We start from the raw sequence: 26,084 nt of genomic DNA on the forward strand, positions 1-26,084 counted from the left end.
ACTGTATGCATGTATACTTATATATGTGTTCTCACATGAAATATGAAGGTTGTCAAATTTGAGTGTCATTAGGAAAACAAAAGCCATCCCTTGATTGTAGAGAAGATAGCATGTGCCATGTTCTCACAACCTACGTAATGAGATTATATTAGCTGTTTTATCAATTCTACTCCTGAAAAAATAGCATGGTATATACACCATTATATAATGTAGCATAATGCACTATTTATTACCATTTTTCAGGCGAGTGCATCATGACAAACTCTAGACTTTACCTCTTGTGAGTCATGACTCCTCGCCACACTAAACAATGATCATAATGAACATATTAAAATCAGACTCCTCTGCATGTATACTATTTGTCTTTAGCTTACACCCGTTATTTGGAAGGAGACAACACTGCAGTGTGTGTTATTATTCAATATAACAAGAATAAAACTAACATTATCAATTAGCAAATGTTGTGGAAATTGCAAAACTAAGTTGTGGCTATGGTAGTTTTCTGCACGTCTTTGGGTTTTTAGTCCAGGTACAATAAGCAATGGAGCACGAACCCATGTCACAGATATATAATCCACTAAAGCATGAATGTATATGCACTCAGATCTTAACTCAATACTAATAATAAAATGATAACCTTCAAATGTATTACTTTCTTTAAGAAAAATGTTCAATGGACACAAATAACTTGTAGGAAGGTGGAATGTGACTATATGGTTACCCCCACTTTTTTCCTGGTATTTTGCTGGTTTTCGACTTAGTTGGACTGGGATCCTGCTATTCAGGGCCCCAGTCTACCTGCTTTCTCTCTAAAATGGATTCCCTGTACATTAGGTACATACCAAATTGGTTACTGAGTTACCTTGTGAGCCCCCAGTATATGGTACCTTAGGTACCAAGGGCATAGGTACCCCAGAGGCCTACCAGGTGGTGTAAGCATCCCTTACTGGGATATAGTATACCTATATCCACCATTTAAAACAGACACATATTAACCTGTAAGTCACTCCTATGGCAGGCCTTGACAATCCTGAAGGCAGAGTGCTTGGTTTTGTGTGAGAGGGTGCCCTAGCATGAGCTGAGCCCCTCTGCAGTTTTCAGAATCTCTTCCTTATAGCTGTTCTGAGATATGGCCATACCATATACTCTTAAGTGCGTTATAATCCTCGCGGTTAATGCTAACTTTGGTTTGGCTTTATCAAAACATGTTGTATTTGGTATCAAACACTTTGGAATACTAAGCCCCCCCCCCCACCCCACCAGTTCTGGCAGCGGGGGTAGCATTCCACCCTTCTAGAGGGAAAAGACATGTACACACTTACTTACCCGGTAAATGTTTACAAGAGCCTCAGCAGCACAAAATGGATTATGCTGCCACAGACACAAGTCTGACCTCCTGCTGCTGGATGAAACTCCGGCAGGGGAGGCCTGGACAATAGGTTTCCTGCCCAAGGAGGTGCTAGCACCTCCCCAGACAGTATTTAGTGTATTGGGGCAGGGTGGGTTGCATTCAGTGAATGCTTTTCGGACACTGCCTGGGGCACACGAGGTGCTCCATGCATTTCCCAGTTTAAACCGGTTGCTGGGACACTCAGCCCCAGTTCTGGTGCGAAACTGGACAAAGGGGAAGGGGTGTAACCACCCCTCTCGAGGTCCTCCCATAGGTGGGACCCTAGAGTTAGTCCATCCCCTACACTTAGTATAAGTATAGGAACCCAGTCACAGAGACTTTAGATTACCCTGGACGAAACTCTGAAGACAAAATCCTGGACCTTCGACATTCCATATTGACTGGAAGATGGAAGAAATCTCCCTTGGGGTCAAGGAGTGACCTCCCTGTTCAAACAGGCACCAAAGAAGCATCTTGCCAGTCTGTATTTTTGAGGCTCCCACTGGATCCCGAAGAATCTGCGACACAGAACATGGACTTCCAGACATCTCCGAGGCTGACACGAGTCCACAGCAAAGCTGAGACATGTAGTTATCACGAGAGACTTGGGACCGGAACTCCTGGACATCATGCAAGTTTGCAAGTGCACCTACTTCCCGAAGTTTCCCGAAATTGTGTATTGTACTGTTTGTTGCCTTTGCTCCGAGCACCTTTTGGATCGAAGCTGAGAGGCCTACACTCCACGAGTGTTCCGTGGGCCCATTTTCTTCACCGCAGCTTGAGGCTCCTTTGCGATCTCTAGTCCGTTGGCTAGTGGGTCCCCACAAAGGACAATCCTTTGTTTCTTGAGCTTTCCTGGTTGCTCCAGACGTGCTCTGACTGCACTCCAAAGGGTGAGTCCCTCAGACCTTGCTGGTCTGCACCAAAGCCAATCTTTGCTTCTTACGTGGGTTGCTGTTGCCAAGGCTTGTTGGTTCCAATCCGGATTCCGACGCTGCAGCACTTGATATACTTTGTGGGACAGCTCGAAACCAGCTCCTGGTCATTGTCGACGCCTCCTGGTCCTCGTGGCTGAAGAGTCAAGCTTCACCTACTTCACTTGAAAGCACCCGACATCGGCTGGCATCTTCTTGTTGCCATCCTGGTCACTGGCTAGTGACACAGGCTCTGTCCCCTCTGATTTCAGGTTCTTCAGATCTCCGGCCCACCCTTGGATCCACCCAGACACTTTTCCTCTGGTCGCCTGCAGCACTTCTTCGCAGCTCTCCATTGGAATAAATGACGAAACCCGAAACGAAAAGACACCTATGCACCCGGCTTCCCTGGGTGAGGTAACACGAGTACTCTGGTGCTCCCATGTGTCTTGACTCTCGAAGTGTCCCAGTCTAAAGGGGTTTCACCGCAGTCCACTCCTAAGTGTCCTTAAACTGTAAAATTGTAACTTAAACTTTCCTCATAGAAGTCTATGGTGATTTGCGGCTGAGTTTAGTCACTGCACGCATCCCCGTGGGTCTCCTGCGTCCCAACCTTGGGTGGTTCCTGGTTGCCCCAGCGGTTCTACAGGCCCTAGGCCTCACTTCTATCTCTCATGTGGTTCTTATACCACTATTTTAGTATATGGTTTGTGAGGCCCCTAGGGCAAAACTTATACTGTGCTATTTAGTGTGTGCTATTTAAAGTTCTTGTATTGTACTTTTGCCTCTAGCCTCATAAAGAGACTAGAGGGGTTGTGTTTAGAATAAATACATATATTATTGATATATACCTGGTGTGGTGCTCTTTCATTTGATAATTGAAGAGATTAAAGACTATTAAAACATGCTGCTTTACATTCCTTCAAGACTTAGGGCCCGATATAGGTAATTAGTATTTACCGATTCGTAAATACCGAATTTTACCGATTCGGTATTTACAAACCTGTAAATGCTATGTAGGTATTTTTACTGAATGAATTAACGAATCAGTAGTATTCGGCAATTACCGAATCGGTAAATACCGATTCGGTAAAATTACCGAATTGACAAGGGGGACAGGGTGTCACTTTGACACCCTGTTGCACCCCTGATTCAGGCTTGTGTGCCATATGACAAACATACATGCCCTTAGGGCATGTATGTGTGCCACATGGCACAGGTGTACATGCACAGATGTGCATGTACACAGGAATTCGTTATTTACCATCAAATAGTATTTGATGGTAAATAACAAATTCTTAAGGGCCTGTGGCACTGTTTTCAGTGCCACCTACATCGAGATTTACCGATTCGGTAAATTTACCGATTCGGTATTTTACCGAATCAGTACATTTTAGGCCCCCTACATGTCACAAACCAAATACTGGTCGGTAATGGCCGAAATCGGCCGTTACCGACCGGTATTTGGTGACCTACATCTGGCCCCTAGTCTGAAGGCTGCTCTCCATAGCTACCACTAGGATAGCTTTCTATAAGGTTGTCTTAAACCTGCCATCAGTAAGGGTCATTTGGACTGGTGCAAGGTGCCCACTAGAATAGTGGACATCATATGCCAGGCCAACTTCTCACACTTATGTGATATGGGCACTAATAAAATAAGTCATAGTACTCACAACATATAATGTGACCTTGGGTCCCCTGACTAAATCATCAGCAGGGACATAAATGTCCGAATATTTGACGGCCTTTGTCAGTTGTATTGTTGGTACTTGTGGCTTGTCAAATGTATGGGAGTTCCAAAGGAGCACATCTGGATGCTCAGAATACATTCCTTTGTAATTTCAAAAGCTAATTGTGGTGCTAACAGGAATCCAAAAGCAATATATATATTCTCAAGCTTTATGAAATAGTACATTGTTTTCCAAAGATAATATGCATATGACAACGAGTGACAGAAGAAATTGCTAAGAGTAAGATCACATCCTTCCTTCAGATAAGGAACAAAACACGTCTGCTTAATGTATGTTATATGTGTTATTGTTCTAATGGAATAATTATAATAAGAATAGGCATTTATATTGCATGTCATACAAATGCAGTGGTTTCTCTAAAAGCAGATACGCTTGGCATAGTAAGATAACTCAGTGGGATAACGCTGCCTCAGTTGAAATGTGTGGCGAACTTGAAGATCATAAGTTTAAATCTCATATAACCAATTTTACGTTTCATCCTTCTAAAGTTGGTAAAACGAGTACCCCTAAGATGGGTAAAAATAAAAAACAGCAATACTGTGGTAACATTAGCATCTGAAAAGCAAGAACAAGTGTCTATTTGTGTGTGTGTGTTTATGTCCCTATGTATTCATGCAAAAGTTATGTCAATTTCACACAAGGATGGGGATTAAGGTCATGATTCTTCTTTGAAGAGTGTGGGTCAGTCTTTAATCTCTCTCCTCTTACAAAGCCATGTGTGTAATACAGGCTCTTGGAAGCCCTGTGGCACCCACCAAAAAGCAAAGTGGCCAGCTCCTGCCAGCACCTACAGTGGGTGCTGGCTGGAGAGCTGGCAGGGGCCATGTGGACCTTGGTACTACCTCGACAGCCCCTAACAAAGTTTACAGATGTAGGTGCCCTGGATGGGCACCGATGCAACCACCCAAAACAAAGTATGTCTCCCATCAGCACCCACAATGGGTATCAGCTAGGCTGAGATCTCAGATTTCAATAATATTGGCTACTTATTCTTCAGACTATTAGCAACTGCGGAGCCCCAATATAACACTGTCACCATAAATGCAAGTATCACTAGAGGATCAACAAAACCACTCCAAGTATTCCGAAAATTTCATATTTGCTGCCAGTTTGCACAAATGTGTGGTACCTTCTAGCAAACATAGTGCACACTAAATCAAGTAATCTTACGAGAGCATGATTTTCCATCTTCATTGAGCCTGTAATGGGGTTTGCATTCACAATGATAGGATCCTGGCTCACTGATGCAGATGTGTTCACAGCCATGATCCATTTCAGCACACATATCTATGACTGAAAGAAAACAAGTATATAGCTAGTATCCATCAATCTACAGTATGCACAATTCAATTATGCAACACAACCTAAACAAAACAACAACACAAAAACACTCCACAGCAAAACATAACACAATGGAATGTGTTAATAAGACACTATAACTTTACCAAAAAGACAACACTACAATGCAACACAAAAGTAGCACAAATAAACATCCCACAAAAAGTAACAACAAAACAAAAACACAACAAAACGTAAGAGTAAAATATCCAACAGAGAAGACAACACAACAACTAGAGAATCACAAAACTATAAGTATACACAAGCCAACACCAATGCAGCAACAAAGCATTGTACTACATACACACAAACACCAATAAACAACAACATATAAAACACAATAAAACACACCAAAAATACAACCACAAGACAACACAATAAATAAAACCGTCACACCATACATGCAACACTTACACAACATAATACAATGACATAGCACAAACATACAACAGAAGGGCATTGTTGTGCTATGGTTTTGTTTGCTTTGTTGTTTACTTTGTTTTCATGTTGTGTTGTGTTAAATTATTGTATTTTGTTTGTGTGTCATATGGAGGGGTGTATATTTCTTGTGTTTTGGTTTTCTTGTTGCATGTTGTGTTGTATTCCTCTACTGTGTGTTGTTGCTATTAATATATTGTTGTTTGTATTATTATAATGTGATGTTTTGGTATTGCAGTGCTAATACTGGGTTGTATTGTGCTACTATTCTACTTCCACTGCTTACATCTGTACAAACATTCTTTCCATCTAGTACCATCAACAGAAATCCACTTTCTGGATTAGTGGTAAAGTGTATGCTCCTAGTACTATCTTTTTACCATCAATAACAAGTACAAATGCCAAACAAAACATTTTATGAATGGCTTTGCTTAGTTATGCTTCTAATTAATTTGTTCAGGAAATTGTTGATCTATGCAATCCTTAAAAATCAAGGTGCTTGCCAGCTCTAATATTGTGCCTACTAAACCCCAAATCTAATGCTCCTATTCAACAATGTCCTCTACAGACCCCATGAATGGCATCTATAAAAATAGGGACATTTCTACCTTAAGAAGTATCCATTTATATGCTTCACACCATATTGAGCTCAGAAACGCAAATTAACGTATTTCTGATTTTCCCTCTGTTGCCCCCAAACAATAATCTCAGTGTAATAAATGCTACTTTGTCCTCTTGGCATAAATAACAGGGGCCAGATTTATCATTGTATTTCATTGCCTTTTTGTCACACATTATGTCGCAAAGGCAAAGCAATCCTTAAGTCAGATTCACAAAGCATCCCAAGGCCACATTGCTAGCCCTATGTTGCTTGGTAAATCTAGAGTTACACAAGGCAGCGCAAGATTGGAAAGAGTGCTGAAAAAGGTCTGTCATTTTCACACAAGGATGGAGATTAATTTCATGATTTTTCTTTAAAGGTTGTGGGTCAGTCTTTGATCTCTTACCTCTTACAAAGCCCAGGGGTAATACAGGCTCTTTGAAGCCCTGTGGCACCCACCAAAAAGCAAAGTGGCCAGCTCCTGCCAGCACCTACAGTGGGTGCTGGCTGGGGAGCTTGCAGGGGCCATGTGGACCTTGGCACTACCTCGACAGCCCCTAACAAAATTTACAGATGTAGGTGCCCTGGATGGGCACCGATGCAACCACCCAAAACAAAGTATGTCTCCCATCAGCACCCACAATGGGTATCGGCTAGGCCCAACAAAAAGAAATCTGTGGGTATCCCAGATGCACCGGGACACCAACACAAACATAATACAAAGGAAGTGAAGAAGTTATAGGTTAAAAGGTAAATAATTTTTGGATGCATGATAGTGTCCCAATCTGGGCCGAGGAAACCCCAGCATAATTTGCAGGTGTTTTGGAGGACTGCAAGGAGTGCAGCAGCCTCCCCCAAGAAATACTTAAAAGATAATTCTATGTTTCCTGTGGTCTGTCGAGAATGACCCCATGAAAATACATTGATAGTTTTAAGTATTCCCAGAGCTGGAACTTTTGCTCTTCCCTTTGGGAATGCATGAATCTCTTATGGTTGATCTTACGGTTACATAATGTGGCTTGAAGAGAGGAAAAGAAAGACAGAGACAGAGATGCATTTGCCACCTCGCCCAAGACGTAGTATTTACCGGATGGCTTTGTTGGTTTTTTTGGTGCCACCAGTGGGGCAAGGTGGGAAGCTGTAGCCGGCAGAGCTCCACAAGGCCAGATATATTTACCACAAGGTCTCACTGAACCAGTTTTCAGCATGTCAAAATGGTCCAGGCTGGATAAACCTGGTTTTCTTGCCCACATGAAATGAACCCTCCTCGGCCAAGCTTCAGTACCTTGTTGGGGTCCTCCAGTGGAGGAGAAAGTGACTAAGACACACTTTCCTCAAAACTCTATTTAGTTACTTCTGCAGCCCTCAGGTTCTCAGAGATTGTTTATAGACATCAGGTCTTTATCAGGCAATTCGCCTTCAGGATCCAACCCTAGGTGGTCAACAGGGATTTCTTGAATATAGGAGTTGTTCTGCTTTTCTGGTCCTAGAGCAGCAATCAGGAGGTCAACCACATGATCAATGGAGAGCAGTTCCAGTACCTGGGTGTCAGCAGGAGCTATGGCTATTTATGTGTACTTCTTCTGTCAGGCAGAGTCTTTTTTCTTCAAAGGTGTTTTTTCACAGGTTCAGGATTGTTTTGAGAGGAAATGGAGGCTTAGGGAGGTGGAAAAAGGGAGATGGTGGATTTACTCTACCATGGAGAGCACGTACCTGGAGTTGCTCCTGCGGTGTCATGCTGCATCACCAGGGGAAGGGACAGAAAATGATGAATACCGGCTGAATATAGCTGAGTATAGCTATGGATGTTAAGGGGAATTGAAGAAGAAGTTTGAAAAAGTTTTAAGGGATCCTACTAGTCTTCAAGTCATCTTGATGTACGCTCTGGTTGCAAGGACACTTAGGCATTCCTAGCTGCTGATTAGGTACTTGCACTGGCTCATCTGCCCTCTTTTGGCCTTGTCTAGCTCTAGCTGAAGTCAGTGCTCAGGGAGGAGGATGCACCGCCCACACCTCTTTGGCTGCTGGACCGGAAATGACCACTGCGGCTACAGCTGACAAGGGGTCATCTGCCAGGTCTCTGGCTAGCAGACAGACAGAAGCCAGTGGCAGCGAGAGGAGCTGCCTCTCAAGTTGGTAAGCCAATCCTGAAATTGCTAAATTCAGGTGAAGCAGCAAATCCCTTGCACACTGGGGGAACAACAGATCGTTAATCATAATCAGCAATCATTAACACTCTGTGTGCAATTCTGCCAGCTCATGAAAACACAGTTGAGACCCATTGTGTGGGTACCCCCGCCCCCATGGGGATTTGGTGCTCTGAGAGGTGGCAGATGCGGCAAGCAGCCTGAAACATGGAAATGGTACAGCAGAGACACTGCCACAAGCTAACACAAGGGGCACCGTGACTGAGGTTAGTAACATTGTTGCGCTTAACGCTGATTGCTCTGGTGTACAGATTCACGTGCTGATATCCCAGTAGCAGTGCAAGGGGCCACCAAGTACATCGAAGGAGTGGGATATCAGGCTTGACAGCCCTACCTCATATGACTTACCTATCTCAGGCCCACAAGGAGTATCCGGTGCTGAGGGAGAAGAGCTTACGGCAGACGAGGGTACAACCAGCACCAGTACTAACTGTAATATGCAGAAAGGGACACAGGACCAGGCCACTGGCATGGCTGATGAGACAAACATCAATTTTACTTTAGCCACCCTGTTATACAGTGAGGCAAGCTTCCACAGGACCTAGTAAAAACCTCATAGGACTCACATTTAACAACAATCCCTTCCCCTTCAAAGAAGAAAAGTAAGACTAGATCTGTTCAAAGCTTTAAAAAGGCTATTGACCCCTAGGGTAGCCAGAAATATAATAGTGCTGTCACATGCACAAAGGGGGGCCCAATTGGCAGTCCTCTGCATAAATGGGTTACCTGCAAGGGAGAAGTCAAGGATATGATATCTCATTCATCAAACTCAGGATCAGAAACTGGATATGGTTTAGAAAGACCCAAAGTCCATAGCCAACGTAGAAGCGCACAACTCCTCTAGCAATCTGATGAACAGCCCTCACTCTCTGGGCAGCTTGCCACTACTGGGTTTCTCTTCCCCAGTAATCCTGGAAACTAATGAGACCACTGCTCAAAGGTTACTCCTGACATCAAAGAACCTTCACTTTCTCTAATCCTTCAGGTGCTGCACGATCACAGATTAGAAGCGCAAAAGCATTATGCACAGGTCAGGGTGGATAATCTCTCAATTCAGCAATCATTATCAGAGGGGACTTGCATATTTGCATCACTTACGTGTGATGTATTGGAGTTACAACGATGTGTCGCCGACACCGAGGAGACCACTTCGTTTTTGGCCAGAACAGTCCAAACACATGACTGCCAATTAACATTTTTACAGGGGAAGGTTGACGACTTGGAAAATCAGCAACACTAAAACTACCTAAGGCTGTTTGGGGTGCCTCTGGTAAGGAAGGATCTGACCCTTGAGTTTGTGTTGTGAAACTATTCCAAAAAGCATTTTCCAAGCTTGCAGACTGGGATTGGGACTCTCAAATACAGCGGGCTCTTAGACTACTTTTTTCTTAAATAAAGCCAGTCCACGACACCCTCACCCAATACATATTTTTGTTGGTAATTTTCTTCTGCAAGAAGCCATATATATTAAAGATCGGCCCGCTACTCCTAATACTGGTAGAATCCATTTCCATTTTCGTGAGATTGGACCTGTGTAAAAACACTATGGCTTGAAGTTGCGCCAGCTCTTCGATCCACTAAAAGCAGTGGGTGCACATGTCTTTTTACAGGATCCTGTGCGCCTAAAGGTTACTGAGAATATTCATTCTCTGATGTGGATGCTGCGGAGGTTTAGGTGGGTGCTCCTGGGGGTTGGAGTGTACCGTGGGCTGTTCTCCTGTCTGGATAATATGTTAGGTACAATTATTGACCCTCTGGGGCATACAGGTTTAAGGTGCAGACCCGACTGGGGTGCGTGCACGCATAGGGGAGGGGGGCCGAGAGGGTGGAGGGGGAGGCGGGAAGGGGATTAGCATGAATATGTGTTTGTGGTTTAGCTGCTGTTGTTTAAGTTCATTTAATTTTGTTATATAATTGTCATTTTTGTATACAAGTCAAAATTAGGGAGGTCCACCCAAAATCTTGCTAATATACAAGGCTCAACGCGTGGACAGTAATGGACCAATCTGGAGTCTTTCCCGCTTAGGCACCCCACATTCTAGCCGGCTTTGGGCGATTATCCTTTGCTTATGAGACATCAAAACTGTGACATTGTGGCTCTAATTTGTAACAATATACTGTGTATGAATGTTTAATTGAAATGCACAGATAGCTGTGATGAAATGATTGAAGTTCATACGGTACTGTGAAAACCTAAAATGCTAATAAACAGACAAAAAAAGAAATTGAGGATATTCATTCTCAGATACTCCACACAGACCTGGAGTTTGAGCAGGTTCTAAACCAATGGCAACACGAGGCTGCTAAATAGATAAAGGTAAGCTATTGGTATAGTAGACTAGCTTAGATACCTTATCAAAGCACTGTTATCTTTTTTCTTGGTATGCTATTCTGTTCCTCTTTCCTAATATTATTTTCTTCCCTTTTGTATTGTTATTTCTATTCATGTGATGCATTGTGGGTGCTGTAGGTGTACTTTGGGTGGCGTGCTCCCTGATAGCTGACAACTAATCAGCAGTGTAAGGGGGGAGGATTTCTTATTCAGGACACAGGGTGAGGGGGCGGGTCTGGCATACATAAAGAAAAAGCCTCCTGCGTTATTTTCTGCTTCTTGATGGCTTCAGTTCAGGGGAAGAGGGGCCAGGTGGTGAGGGGGGGGGTTCTAAGGGTGGTTAAGGGGTAATTTAAGAGAGAAAACATCAAAGGAGATGGGTGGAAAGTGAGAAGTAATGTGGTACAGGGTTGTAATAGAGAGTGCATGAACTATATAAACTTGCTATTTTTCCTAGCAAAGGCTTCAGGGGAGGGAGTGCAGGTTGGTATTCAATGACTATGCTAACACATTAAATAATGAGTTCCAATGGGGTTAATTAGGTGTATTGGCTGCAATGCATCAGGTGTAAACAAAGGATGTAAACGCCAGCTTCTGCGGGAGGAACTTAAATTGTATAGGCTCCATACTGTGCTTCTTACGGAGACTCACCTGGCTTATAAAGATAGGGGTCTGCTTAAACAGTTAGTCTTCCAAACAATTGTCTGCACAACTCAGAGTGTCTCTATAAGAGGAATAGCTTTCCTATCGAACAAACTATTTGAGTGAAAAGCTCTTAACTTTTCTGCCGATCATCGAGGCAGATGGGCAATTGCGCAGCTTGAAATTAAGGGTATAAAATATGTGTTTTACACTACATACGGACCCAATGTTGATGATCCCACTGTATTTGATTGGTTAATGTTAGAGCTATTGGACAGGCAGGGGCAGCTTTAAAGCATGGGGGACTTTAAGTGTATTATGAATTATAGCATTGATTCTACTAACCGGGGTGCTACTTTAAGAATTGTGAAAATAAGGGGCTCAATTCTTGAGCTGGCTCAGTTGCACTGTCTGAAAGATGCATGGCGGACACTCTACCTTGCATTACCAGGGTATACATATTATTCTGCCCCAAACAAACAATATTCAAGGATCGATATGACCTTTGTCACAGATAAAATACTGCTATCTGCAGATACAGAATCTGCCCTAGTAGAACCTCTGACCATAATCCCATCTTGCTTTCCTTCCAGCCTCAGGTAGCGGACAAATCAGTGAGGCCTTTTTCATTCCCGCTGTCTTCACTGACAGACAGTGAGTTTGTCTTGTTCATTCCAAAAAAGTAATTGAATTTTTGCTGCACAATGTGGGTACTGCCTCCCCTTTTATAGTAGGGACACAATGAAGGCTTATATAAAGAGGTATTTCCCAACAATATATGTCACAGCAATAAGGAAGCTATCAAGAGAGCGACTTGTCTAGCATTGACACATTAGATTTCCACCACACAGAGGAAATCCGCCACAGGGGCCAAAACCAGGAACAGCTGTATATTTCCCTGATAGATAAACGCTCATCCCTGGGTAGGATGCTGAAAGAAAAGACCACTGCTAGCTATAACAAGCATTGGTCTTGTCAGTACAAATATGGGGAACAGGTCGGGAAAGTGCTGTCACATCAGCTTGCTGATAACAAAGCTAAGAGTCAAATCAAGGTTATAAAAGGGGAGGATGGCTCGTTACATACGCATCCAGATTTAATAGTTGAACAATATTCCCAGTTTTACCAAACACTCTATGCACAAACCAATTTACTTAATAAAGAAGATCTGCCTAAATACTTAAAAGAGTGCAACCTCCCATGCTTTAATGAAGAACAGACTGCTTCCCTTAATCTAGAAATCCTGCATGGAGTAATCCTTGAAGCCTGACTACGCTACCCTCTTGTATTGCAGCAGGGGATGACTCAATACCAATTGAGTTCTATAAAGTCTTAAAGAGCATCATAGTGGCACCACTGAGCAATGGTATACAATGTATAGCGGACAGTGGAGAAGTGCCTGTTTCATGGAATACAACAAATATTGTTTTCTTTTTAAAAAAGGACAAGCCACCTGAGGAACATCGTTCTTATCGTTCTATATCCATCATAAATACAGATGCCAATATTTTTGCTAACGTTTTGGCAAATCAGTTGGCACCTCTGATGCCAGGATTAGTATTGAGTCAACAACATGGTTTTATCTTGGGCAGGGACACCATGGCCAATGTTAATACTGCAATCATGGCTTTTGGTATAGCAAGGAAGTGTGCATTTAATAGGTAGATGTTCTTGCTAGATGCTGAAAACGCATTCGATCGAGTGGTATTGGGCTGTCTATCGGCAACAGTTTCATCATTTGAAGCACATGCATTCCAGGTTAAATCAAAGTATGGTACAATTAAGAAACATGAAAGCAATTATAAAGACTTTGTTTCTTTGTTGATGTTTTTTTATTTCTTATGGGGTTTTGTGTGCTTATTGTAGCAATATGCATTAATCTTTGTTAGGTACTATTAACCACTTGATATATATGTAAATTCAATGTATTTTTGAAATGCTATGTTATAAATGTCAAACGTTTAATGATTCTCCCCTTTGACAATAATAATTTTTAGTTTTAAAAAAAAAAATGATTGTTTTGAAGAAGTGATTGGGAAGTGCCTGTCTTATCTTGAGTACTCTAGAACATTTTCCATAGCATATAAAACAAAAATGTAATTCTTTTTCTTCACCCTGTGCCACTCTTCTCAAAGAATAGAACAGGTAAATACGTGTAACAACAACCTAGTAACAGGACTAGTAGGTGTGTCCAAGACTCAATATATCTACACAATTTACAACAGAACACCACATACACATCTTGCTTCTGAGAGAATTAACTACATAGATTAATTCTGCCTTGTTTCAATAAATTTGGAAGCATGTCAATCCAAACTGAGATCTCAGATTTCAATAATATTGGCTACTTATTCTTCAGACTATTAGCAACTGCGGAGCCCCAATATAACACTGTCACCATAAATGCAAGTATCACTAGAGGATCGACAAAACCACTCCAAGTATTCCGAAAATTTCATATTTGCTGCCAGTTTGCACAAATGTGTGGTACCTTCTAGCAAACATAGTGCACACTAAATCAAGTAATCTTACGAGAGCATGATTTTCCATCTTCATTGAGCCTGTAATGTGGTTTGCATTCACAATGATAGGATCCTGGCTCACTAATGCAGATGTGTTCACAGCCATGATCCATTTCAGCACACATATCTATGACTGAAAGAAAACTAGTATATAGCTAGTATCCATCAATCTACAGTATGCACAATTCAATTATGCAACACAACCTAAACAAAACAACAACACAAAAACACTCCACAGCAAAACATAACACAATGGAATGTGTTAATAAGACACTATAACATTACCAAAAAGACAACACTACAATGCAACACAAAAGTAGCACAAATAAACATCCCACAAAAAGTAACAACAAAACAAAAACACAACAAAACTTAAGAGTAAAACATAACAAATATCCAACAGAGAAGACAACACAACAACTAGAGAATCACAAAACTATAAGTATACACAAGCCAACACCAATGCAGCAACAAAGCATTGTACTACATACACACAAACACCAATAAACAACAACATATAAAACACGATAAAACACACCAAAAATACAACCACAAGACAACACAATAAATAAAACCGTCACACCATACATGCAACACTTACACAACATAATACAATGACATAGCACAAACATACAACAGAAGGGCATTGTTGTGCTATGGTTTTGTTTGCTTTGTTGTTTACTTTGTTTTCATGTTGTGTTGTGTTAAATTATTGTATTTTGTTTGTGTGTCATATGGAGGGGTGTATATTTCTTGTGTTTTGGTTTTCTTGTTGCATGTTGTGTTGTATTCCTCTACTGTGTGTTGTTGCTATTAATATATTGTTGTTTGTATTATTATAATGTGATGTTTTGGTATTGCAGTTCTAATACTGGGTTGTATTGTGCTACTATTCTACTTCCACTGCTTACATCTGTACAAACATTCTTTCCATCTAGTACCATCAACAGAAATCCACTTTCTGGATTAGTGGTAAAGTGTATGCTCCTAATACTATCTTTTTACCATCAATAACAAGTACAAATGCCAAACAAAACATTTTATGAATGGCTTTGCTTAGTTATGCTTCTAATTAATTTGTTCAGGAAATTGTTGATCTATGCAGTCCTTAAAAATCAAGGTGCATGCCAGCTCTAATATTGTGCCTACTAAACCCCAAATCTAATGCTCCTATTCAACAATGTCCTCTACAGGCCCAATGAATGGCATCTATAAAAATAGGCACATTTCTACCTTAAGAAATATCCATTTATATGCTTCACACCATATTGAGCTCAGAAACGCAAATTAACGTATTTCTGATTTTCCCTCTGTTGGCCCCAAACAATAATCTCAGTGTAAAAAATGCTAGTTTGTCTTCTTGGCATAAATAACAGGGGTCAGATTTATCATTGTATTTCATTGCCTTTTTGTCACACATTATGTCGCAAAGGCAAAGCAATCCTTAAATCAGATTCACAAAGCATCCCAAGGCCACATAGCTAGCCCTACGTTGCTTGGTAAATCTAGAGTTACACAAGGCAGCGCAAGAGTTGAAAGAGTGCTGAAAAAGGTCTGTCATTTTCACACAAGGATGGAGATTCATTTCATGATTTTTCTTTAAAGGTTGTGTGTCAGTCTTTGATCTCTCACCTCTCACAAAGCCCAGGGGTAATACAGGCTCTTGGAAGCCCTGTGGCACCCACCAAAAAGCAAAGTGGCCAGCTCCTGCCAGCACCTACAGTGGGTGCTGGATGGGGAGCTGGCAGGGGCCATGTGGACCTTGGCACTACCTCGACAGCCCCTAACAAAATTTACAGATGTAGGTGCCCTGGATGGGCACCGATGCAACCACCCAAAATAAAGTACGTCTCCCATCAGCACCCACAATGGGTATTGGCTAGGCCCAACAAAAAGAAAGGTGTGGGTGTCCCAGATGTACCGGGACAGCAACACAAACATAATGCAAAGGAAGTGAAGAAGTTATAGGTGAAAAGGTAAATATTGTTGGGTGCATGATAGTGTCCCAATCTGGGCAGAGGAAACCCCAGCATAATTTGTAGGTGTTTTGGAGGACTGCAAGGAGTGCAGCAGCCTCCCACAAGAAATACTTAAAAGATAATTCTATGTTTCCTGTGGTCTGTCGAGAATGACCCCATGAAAATCCATTGATAGTTTTAAGTATTCCCAGAGCTGGAACTTTTGCTCTTCACTTTGGGAATGCATGAATCTCTTATGGTTGATCTTACTGTTACATAATGTGGCTTGAAGAGAGGAAAAGAAAGACAGAGACAGAGATGCATTTGCCACCTCGCCCAAGACGTAGTATTTACCGGATGGGTTTGTTGTTTTTTTTGGTGCCACCAGTGGGGCAAGGTGGGAAGCTATAGCCAGCAGAGCTCCACAAGGCCAGATATATTTACCACAAGGTCTCACTGAACCAGTTTTCAGCATGTCAAAATGGTCCAAGCTGGATAAACCTGGTTTTCTTGCCCACATGAAATGAACCCTCCTCGGCCAAGCTTCAGCACCTTGTTGGGGTCCTCCAGTGGAGGAGAAAGTGACTAAGACACACTTTCCTCAAAACTCTATTTAGTTACTTCTGCAGCCCTCAGGTTCTCAGAGATTATTTATAGACACCAGGTCTTTATCAGGCAATTCGCCTTCAGGATCCAACCCTAGGTGGTCAACAGGGATTTCTTGAATATAGGAGTTGTTCTGCTTTTCTGGTCCTAGAGCAGCAATCAGGGGGTCAACCACATGATCAATGGAGAGCAGTTCCAGTACCTGGGTATCAGCAGGAGCTATGGCTATTTATGTGTTCTTCTTCTGTCAGGCAGAGTCTTTTTTCTTCAAAGGTTTTTTTTCACAGGTTCAGGATTGTTTTGAGAGGAAATGAAGGCTTACGGAGGTGGAAAAAGGGAGATGGTGGATTTACTCTACCATGGAGAGCACGTACCTGGAGTTGCTCCTGCGGTGTCATGCTGCATTAACAGGGGAAGGGACAGAAAATGATGAATACCGGCTGAATATAGCTGAGTATAGCTATGGATGTTAAGGGGAATTTAAGAAGAAGTTTGAAAAAGTTTTAAGGGATCCTACTAGTCTTCAAGTCATCTCGATGTACGCTCTGGTTGCAAGGACACTTAGGCATTCCTAGCTGCTGATTAGGTACTTGCACTGGCTCATCGGCCCTCTTTTGGCCTTGTCTAGCTCTAGCTGAAGTCAGTGCTCAGGGAGGAGGATGCACCACCCACACCTCTTTGGCTGCTGGACCGGAAATGACCACTGCGGCTACAGCGGACAAGGGGTCATCTGCCAGGTCTCTGGCTAGCAGACAGACAGAAGCCAGTGGTAGCGAGAGGAGCTGCCTCTCAAGTTGGTAAACCAATCCTGAAATTGCTAAATTCAGGTGAAGCAGCAAATCCCTTGCACACTGGGGGAAAAACAGATCTTTAATCATAATCAGCAATTATTAACACTCTGTGTGCAATTCTGCCAGCTCATGAAAACACAGTTGAGACCCATTGTGTGGGTACCCCCACCCTCATGGGGATTTGGTGCTCTGAGAGGTGGCAGATGCGGCAAGCAGCCTGAAACATGGAAATGGTACAGCAGAGACACTGCCACAAGCTAACACAAGGGGCACCGTGACTGAGGTTAGTAACATTGTTGCGCTTAACACTGATTGCTCTGGTGTACAGCTTCACGTGCTGATATCCCAGTAGCAGTGCAAGGGGCCACCAAGTACATCGAAGGAGTGGGATATCAGGCTTGACAGCCCTACCTCATATGACTTACCTATCTCAGGCCCACAAGGAGTATCCGGTGCTGAGGGAGAAGAGCTTACGGCAGACGAGGGTACAACCAGCACCAGTACTAACTGTAATATGCAGAAAGGGACACAGGACCAGGCCAGTGGCATGGCTGATGAGACAAACATCAATTTGACTTTAGCCACCCTGTTATACAGTGAGGCAAGCTTCCACAGGACCCAGTAAAAACCTCATAGGACTCACATTTAACAACAATCCCTTCCCCTTCAAAGAAGAAAAGTAACACTAGATCTGTTCAAAGCTTTACAAAGGCTATTGACCCCTAGGGTAGCCAGAAATATAATAGTGCTGTCACATGCACAAAGGGGGTCCCAATTGGCAGTCCTCTGCGTAAATGGGTTACCTGCAAGGGAGAAGTCATGGGTATCATATCTCATTCATCAAACTCAGGATCGGAAACTGGATATGGTTTAGAAAGACCCAAAGTCCATAGCCAACGTAGAAGTGCACAACTCCTCTAGCAATCTGATGAACAGCCCTCACTCTCTGGGCAGCTTGCCACTACTGGGTTTCTCTTCCCCAGTAACCCTGGAAACTACTGAGACCACTGCTCAAAGGTTACTCCTGACATCAAAGAACCTTCACTTTCTCTAATCCTTCAGGTACTGCACGATCAAAGATTAGAAGCGTAAAAGCATTATGCACAGGTCAGGGTGGATAATCTCTCAATTCAGCAATCATTATCAGAGGGGACTTGCATATTTGCATCACTTACGTGTGATGTATTGGAGTTACAACAATGTGTCGCCGACACCGAGGAGACCACTGCGTTTTTGGCCAGAACAGTCCAAACACATGACTGCCAATTAACATTTTGCAGGGGAAGGTTGACGACTTGGAAAATCAGCAACACTAAAACTACCTAAGGCTGTTTGGGGTGCCTCAGGTAAGGAAGGATCTGACCCTTGAGTTTTTGTTGTGAAACTATTCTAAAAAGCATTTTCCAAGATTGCAGACTGGGATTGGGACTCTCAAATACAGCGGGCTCTTAGACTACTTTTTTCTTAAATAAAGCCAGTCCACGACACCCTCACCCAATACATATTTTTGTTGGTAATTTTCTTCTGCAAGAAGCCATATATATTAAAGATCGGCCCGCTACTCCTAATACTGGTAGAATCATTTCCATTTTCGTGAGATTGGACCTGTGTAAAAACACTATGGCTTGAAGTTGCGCCATCTCTTCGATCCACTAAAAGCAGTGGGTGCACATGTCTATTTACAGGAACCTGTGCGCCTAAAGGTTATTGAGGATATTCATTCTCTGATGTGGATGCTGCGGAGGTTTAGGTTGGTGCTCCGGGGGGTTGGAGTGTACCGTGGGCTGTTCTCCTGTCTGGATAATATGTTAGGTACAATTATTGACCCTCTGGGGCATACAGGTTTAAGGTGCAGACCCGGCTGGGGTGCGTGCACGCATAGGAGAGGGCGGTCGAGAGGGGGGAGGGGGAGGCGGGAAGGGGATTAGCATGAATATGTGTCTGTGGTTTAGCCGCTGTTGTTTAAGTTCATTTACAGTCGTTGTATAATTGTCATTTTTGTATACAAGTCGAAATGGGGGGGGGGGGTCCACCCAAAATCCTGCTAATATACAAGGCTCAACGCGTGGACAGTCATGGACCAATCTGGAGTTTTTCCAGCTTAGGCACCCTACATTCTAGCCAGTTTTGGGCGATTATCCTTTGCTTATGAGGCATCACAACTGTGACATTGTGGCTCTAATTTGTAACAATATACTGTGTATGAATGTTTAATCGACATGCCCAGATAGCTGTGATGAAATGGTTGAAGTTCATACGGTACTGTGAAAACCTAAAATGCTAATAAACAGACAAAATTTTTTGGGGGAGGATATTCATTCTCAGATACTCCACACAGACCTGGAGTTTGAGCAGGTTCTAAACCAATGGCAACACGAGGTTGCTAAATAGATAAAGGTAAACTATTGGTATAGTAGACTAGCTTAGATACCTTATCAAAGCACTGTTATCTTTTTTCTTGGTATGCAATTCTGTTCCTCTTTCCTAATATTATTTTCTTCCCTTTTGTATTGTTATTTCTATTCATGTGATGCATTGTGGGTGCTGTAGGTGTACTTTGGGTGGCGTGCTCCCTGATAGCTGACAACTAATCGGCAGTGTAAGGGGGGAGGATTCCTTTTTCAGGACACAGGGTGGGGGGGGCGGGTCTGGCATACATAATGAAAAAGCCTCCTGCGTTATTTTCTGCTTCTTGATGGCTTCAGTTCAGGGGAAGAGGGGCCAGGTGTTGAGGGGGGGGGGGTATCAAGGGTGGTTGAGGGGGAATTTGAGAGAGAAATCATCAAAGGGAATGGGTGCAAAGTGAGAAGTAATGTGGTACAGGGTTGTAATAGAGAGTGCATGAACTATATAAACTTGCTATTTTTCCTAGCAAAGGCTTCAGGGGAGGGAGTGCAGGTTGGTATTCAATGACTATGCTAACACATTAAGTAATGAGTTCCAATGGTGTTAATTAGGTGTATTGGCTGCAATGCATCAGGTGTAAACAAAGGATGTAAACGCCAGCTTCTGCGGGAGGAACTTAAATTGTATAGGCTCCATACTGTGCTACTTACGGAGACTCACCTGGCTTATAAAGATAGGGGTCTGCTCAAACAGTTAGGCTACCAAACAATTGTCTGCACAACTCAGAGTGTCTCTATAAGAGGAGTAGCTATCCTATCGAACAAACTATTTGAGTGAAAAGCTGTTAACTTTTCTGCCGATCATCGAGGCAGACGGGCAATTGCGCAGCTTGAAATTAAGGATATTAAACATGTGTTTTACACTATATAAGGAACCAATGTTGATAATCCCAGTGTATTTGATTGGTTAATGTTAGATCTATTGGACTGGCAGGGTAGCTTTAAAGCATGGGGGTTTTAAGTGTATTATGAATTATGGCATTGATTCTACTAACCGGGGTGCTACTTTAAGAATTGTGAAAATAAGGGGCTCAATTGTTGAGCTGGCTCAGTATTCAAGGATCGATATGACCTTTGTCACAGATAAAATACTTCTATCTGCAGATACAGAAGCCTGCCCTAGTAGAACCTCTGACCATAATCCCATCTTGCTTTCCTTCAAGCCCAAGGTAGCGGACAAATCAGTGAGGCCTTTTTCATTCCAGCTTTCTTTACTGACAGACAGTGAGTTTGTCTTGTTCATTCAAAAAAAGTAATTGAATTTTTGCAGCACAATGTGTGTACTGCCTCCCCTTTTATAGAAGGGACACAATGAAGGTCTATATAAGAGGTATTTCCCAACAATATATGTCACAGCAATAAGGAAGCTATCAAGAGAGCTACTTGTCAAGCATTGACACATTAGATTTCCACCACACAGAGGAAATCCGACACAGGGGCCAAAACCAGGAACAGCTGTATATTTCACTGATAGATAAACATTCATCCCTGGGTAGGATGCTGAAAGAAAAGACCACTGCTAGCTATAACAAGCATTGGTCTTGTCAGTACAAATATGGGGAACAGGTCGGGAAAGTGCTGGCACATCAGCTTGCTGATAATAAAGCTAAGAGTCAAATCAAGGGTATAAAAGGGGAGGATGGCTCGTTACATACGCATCCAAATTTAATAGTTGAACAATATTCCCAGTTTTACCAAACACTCTATGCATAAACCAATTTACTTAATAAAGAAGATCTGTCTAAATACTTAAAAGAGTGCAACCTCCCGTGCTTTAATGAAGAACAGACTGCGTCCCTTAGTCTAGAAATCCTGCATGGAGTAATCCTTAAAACCTGACTACGCTACCCTCTTGTATTGCAGCAGGGGATGACTCAATACCAATTGAGTTCTAAAAAGTCTTCAAGAGCATCATAGTGGCACCACTGAGCAATGGTATACAATGTATAGGGGACAGTGGAGAAGTGCTTGTTTCATGGAATACAACAAATATTGTTTTCTTTTTTAAAAAAAAGGACAAGCCACCTGAGGAATATAGTTCTTATCATTCTATATCCATCATAAATACAGATGCCAATATTTTTGCTAATGTTTTGGCAAATCAGTTGGCACCTCTGATGCCAGGATTAGTATTGAGTCAACAACATGGTTTTATCTTGGGCAGGGACACCATGGCCAATGTTAATACTGCAATCATGGCTTTTGGTATAGCAAGGAAGTGTGTGTTTAATAGGTAGATGTTCTTGCTAGATGCTGAAAAGGCATTCGATCGAGTGGTATGGGGCTGTCCATCGGCAACACTTTCATCATTTGAAGCACATGCATTCCAGGTTAAATCAAAGTATGGTACAATTAAGAAACATGAATGCAATGATAAAGACTTAGGGCCAGATGCATCAAAGGGTTTTGCCCATTCTGTGCCTATGGGGAAATGTGTTCATGCATATAGCCCTTTGTTTCTTTGTTGATGTTTTTATTTCTTATGGGGTTTTTGTGCTCTGTTAGGTACTATTATATGTAAATTCAATGTATTTTTGAAATGCTATATTATTAATGTCTAACGTTTAATGATTCTCCCCTTTGACAATAATAATTTTTAGTTTTTTTTAAAAAAAGGATTGTTTTGAGGAAGTGATTGTGAAGTGCCAGTCTTATCTTGAGTACTCTAGAACATTTTCCATAGCATATAAAACAAAAATATCATTATTTTACTTCACCCTGTGCCACTCTTCTCAAAAAATAGAATACGTGTAACAACAACCTAGTAACAGGACTAGTAGGTGTGTCCAAGACTCAATATATCTACACAATTTACAACAGAACACCACAAACACATCTTGCCTCTGAGAGAATTAACTACATAGATTAATTCTGCCCTGTTTCAAGGACGTTGGAGGCATGTCAATCCAAACTGAGATCTCAGATTTCAGTAATATTGGCTACTTATTCTTCAGACTATTAGCAACTGCGGAGCCCCAATATAACACTGTCACCACAAATGCAAGTATCACTAGAGGATCGACAAAACCACTCCAAGTATTCAGAAAATTTCATATTTGCTGCCAGTTTGCACAAATGTGTGGTACCTTCTAGTAAACATAGTGCACACTAAATCAAGTAATCTTACGAGAGCATGATTTTCCATCTTCATTGAGCCTGTAATGTGGTTTGCATTCACAATGATAGGATCCTGGCTCACTGATGCAGATGTGTTCACAGCCATGATCCACTTCAGCACACATATCTATGACTAAAAGAAAACAAGTATGTAGAAAGTAGCCGTCAATCTACAGTATGCACAATTCAATTATGCAACACAACCTAAACAAAACGACAACACAAAAACACTCAACAACAAAACATAACACAATGGCATGTGTTAATAAGACACTATAACATTACCAAAAAGACAACACCACAATGCAACACAAAAGTAGCACAAAGAAACATCCCACAAAAAGTGACAACAAAACAAAAACACAACAAAACCTAAGAGTAAAACATAACAAATATCCAACAGGGAAGACAACACAACAACTAGACAATCACAATACAAAACTATAAGAATACACTAGCCAACACCAATGCAGCAGCACATCATTGTACTACAAACCCACAAATACTAATAAACAACAACATATAAAACACAATAAAACACACCAAAAATACAACCACAAGACAACACAATAAAGAAATACCTCACACCACAAAAGCAAAACTTACACAACATGATACACCGAAATAGCACAAATTTACAGCACAAGGGCATTGTTGTGCTATGGTGTTGTTTGCTTTGTTGTTTACTGTGTTTTAGTGTTGTATTGTGTTAAAGTATTGTATTTTGTTTGTGTATGAAGGGTCTATATTTCTTGTGGTAGTCTTGTTTCATTTTGTGTTGTGTTCCTCTACTGTGTGTTGTTGCTATTAATATATTGCTGTTTGTATTATTATAAAGTGATGTTTCTTTGTCGCACTGCTAATACTGGGTTGGATTGTTTTACTGTTCTACTTCCACCACTTACATATGTACAAACATTCTTCTCATCTAGTGCTATCACCAGAAATCCATGTTCCTGATATAGTGGTAAAGTGTATGCTCCTAGTACTGTCTTTTTACCATCGAGAACATGTACCAGTGCTGAACAATTACATTTATGAATGGCTTTGCTTACTAGTTGAAATGGTTGTTCTATGCTATCCTTGAAAATCAAGGTGCATGCCATCTCTAATAACGTGCCTACTGAACACAAAATCTAATGCTCCTATTCAACTATGTCCTCTACAGACTCCATGAATGACATCTATAAAAATAGGCAAATTTCTACCTTAAGAAAGATCAATTTATGTGGTTCACACCATATTGAGCTCAGAAATGCAACTTAACTTCATTAATTTTTTGCCTATGTCTCCCCAAAACAATAATCTCAATGTAATAATGCTACTTTTACTTCACCCTGTGCCACTCTTCTCAAAGAATAGAATACGTGTAACAACAACCTAGTAACAGGACTAGTAGGTGTGTCCAAGACTCAATATATCTACACAATTTACAACAGAACACCACAAACACATCTTGCCTCTGAGAGAATTAACTAAATAGATTAATTCTGCCTTGTTTCAATGAATTTGGAGGCATATCAATGCAAACTGAGATCTCAGATTTCAGTAATATTGGCTACTTATTCTTCAGACTATTAGCAACTGCGGAGCCCCAATATAACACTGTCACCATAAATGCAAGTATCACTAGAGGATCGACAAAACCACTCCAAGTATTCAGAAAATGTCATATTTGCTGCCAGTTTGCACAAATGTGCGGTACCTTCTAGTAAACATAGTGCGCACTAAATCAAGTAATCTTACGAGAGCATGCTTTTCCATCTTCATTGAGCCTGTAATGTGGTTTGCATTCACAATGATAGGATCCTGGCTCACTGATGCAGATGTGTTCACAGCCATGATCCATTTCAGCACACATATCTATGACTAAAAGAAAACAGGTATGTAGAAAGTAGCCGTCAATCTACAGAATGCACAATTCAATTATGCAACACAACCTAAACAAAACGACAACACAAAAACACTCAACAACAAAACATAACACAATGGCATGTGTTAATAAGACACTATAACATTACCAAAAAGACAACACCACAATGCAACACAAAAGTAGCACAAAGAAACATCCCACAAAAAGTGACAACAAAACAAAAACACAACAAAACCTAAGAGTAAAACATAACAAATATCCAACAGGGAAGACAACACAACAACTAGACAATCACAATACAAACTATAAGAATACACTTGCCAACACCAATGCAGCAGCACAGCATTGTACTACAAACCCACAAATACTAATAAACAACAACATATAAAACACAATAAAACACACCAAAAATACAACCACAAGACAACACAATAAAGAAATACCTCACACCACGAAAGCAAAACTTACACAACATGATACAATGAAATAGCACAAATTAACAGCACAAGGGCATTGTTGTGCTATGGTGTTGTTTGCTTTGTTGTTTACTGTGTTTTAGTGTTGTATTGTGTTAAAGTATTGTATTTTGTTTGTGAGTCGTATGAAGGGTCTATATTTCTTGTGGTAGTCTTGTTTCATTTTGTGTTGTGTTCCTCTACTGTGTGTTGTTGCTATTAATATATTGCTGTTTGTATTATTATAAAGTGATGTTTCTTTGTCGCACTGCTAATACTGGGTTGGATTGTTTTACTGTTCTACTTCCACCACTTACATATGTACAAACATTCTTCTCATCTAGTTCTATCACCAGAAATCCATGTTCCTGATATAGTGGTAAAGTGTATGCTCCTAGTACTGTATTTTTACCATTGAGAACATGTACCAGTGCCGAACAATTACATTCATGAATGGCTTTGCTTACTAGTTGAAATGGTTGTTCTATGCTATCCTTGAAAATCAAGGTGCATGCCATCTCTAATAACGTGCCTACTAAACACAAAATCTAATACTCCTATTCATCTATGTCCTCTACAGACTCCATGAAGGACATCTATAAAAATAGGCACATTTCTACCTTAAGAAAGATCAATTTATGTGGTTCACACAATATTGAGCTCAGAAATGCAACTTAACTTCATTCATGTTTTGCCTCTGTCTCCCCAAAACAATAATCTCAATGTAATATTGCTACTTTTACT

General features: G+C 41.4%; 1 protein-coding gene across 3 annotated transcripts in view; it reads right to left on the reverse strand.

The window, feature by feature from the left end:
• Window positions 1-26,084, reverse strand: part of MATN4 (matrilin 4) — a 176,864-nt gene that overhangs the window by 67,371 nt on the left and 83,409 nt on the right. Inside the window, exons 8-11 of one of the 3 annotated variants that reach the window (XM_078652191.1) lie at window positions 24,759-24,881; window positions 23,023-23,145; window positions 14,146-14,268; window positions 5,226-5,348 (exon numbers count right to left, since the gene is read on the reverse strand). The exons of the other annotated variants lie outside the window; for them this stretch is intronic. Of the exons in view, the coding sequence (XP_078508317.1) occupies window positions 5,226-5,348; window positions 14,146-14,268; window positions 23,023-23,145; window positions 24,759-24,881 (492 nt within the window). The remainder of the gene's footprint in view (window positions 1-5,225; window positions 5,349-14,145; window positions 14,269-23,022; window positions 23,146-24,758; window positions 24,882-26,084) is intronic. 3 annotated transcript variants of the gene reach the window in all.

This window comes from Lissotriton helveticus, chromosome 7 (assembly GCF_964261635.1).
Source record: "Lissotriton helveticus chromosome 7, aLisHel1.1, whole genome shotgun sequence".
Taxonomy (NCBI): domain Eukaryota; kingdom Metazoa; phylum Chordata; class Amphibia; order Caudata; family Salamandridae; genus Lissotriton; species Lissotriton helveticus.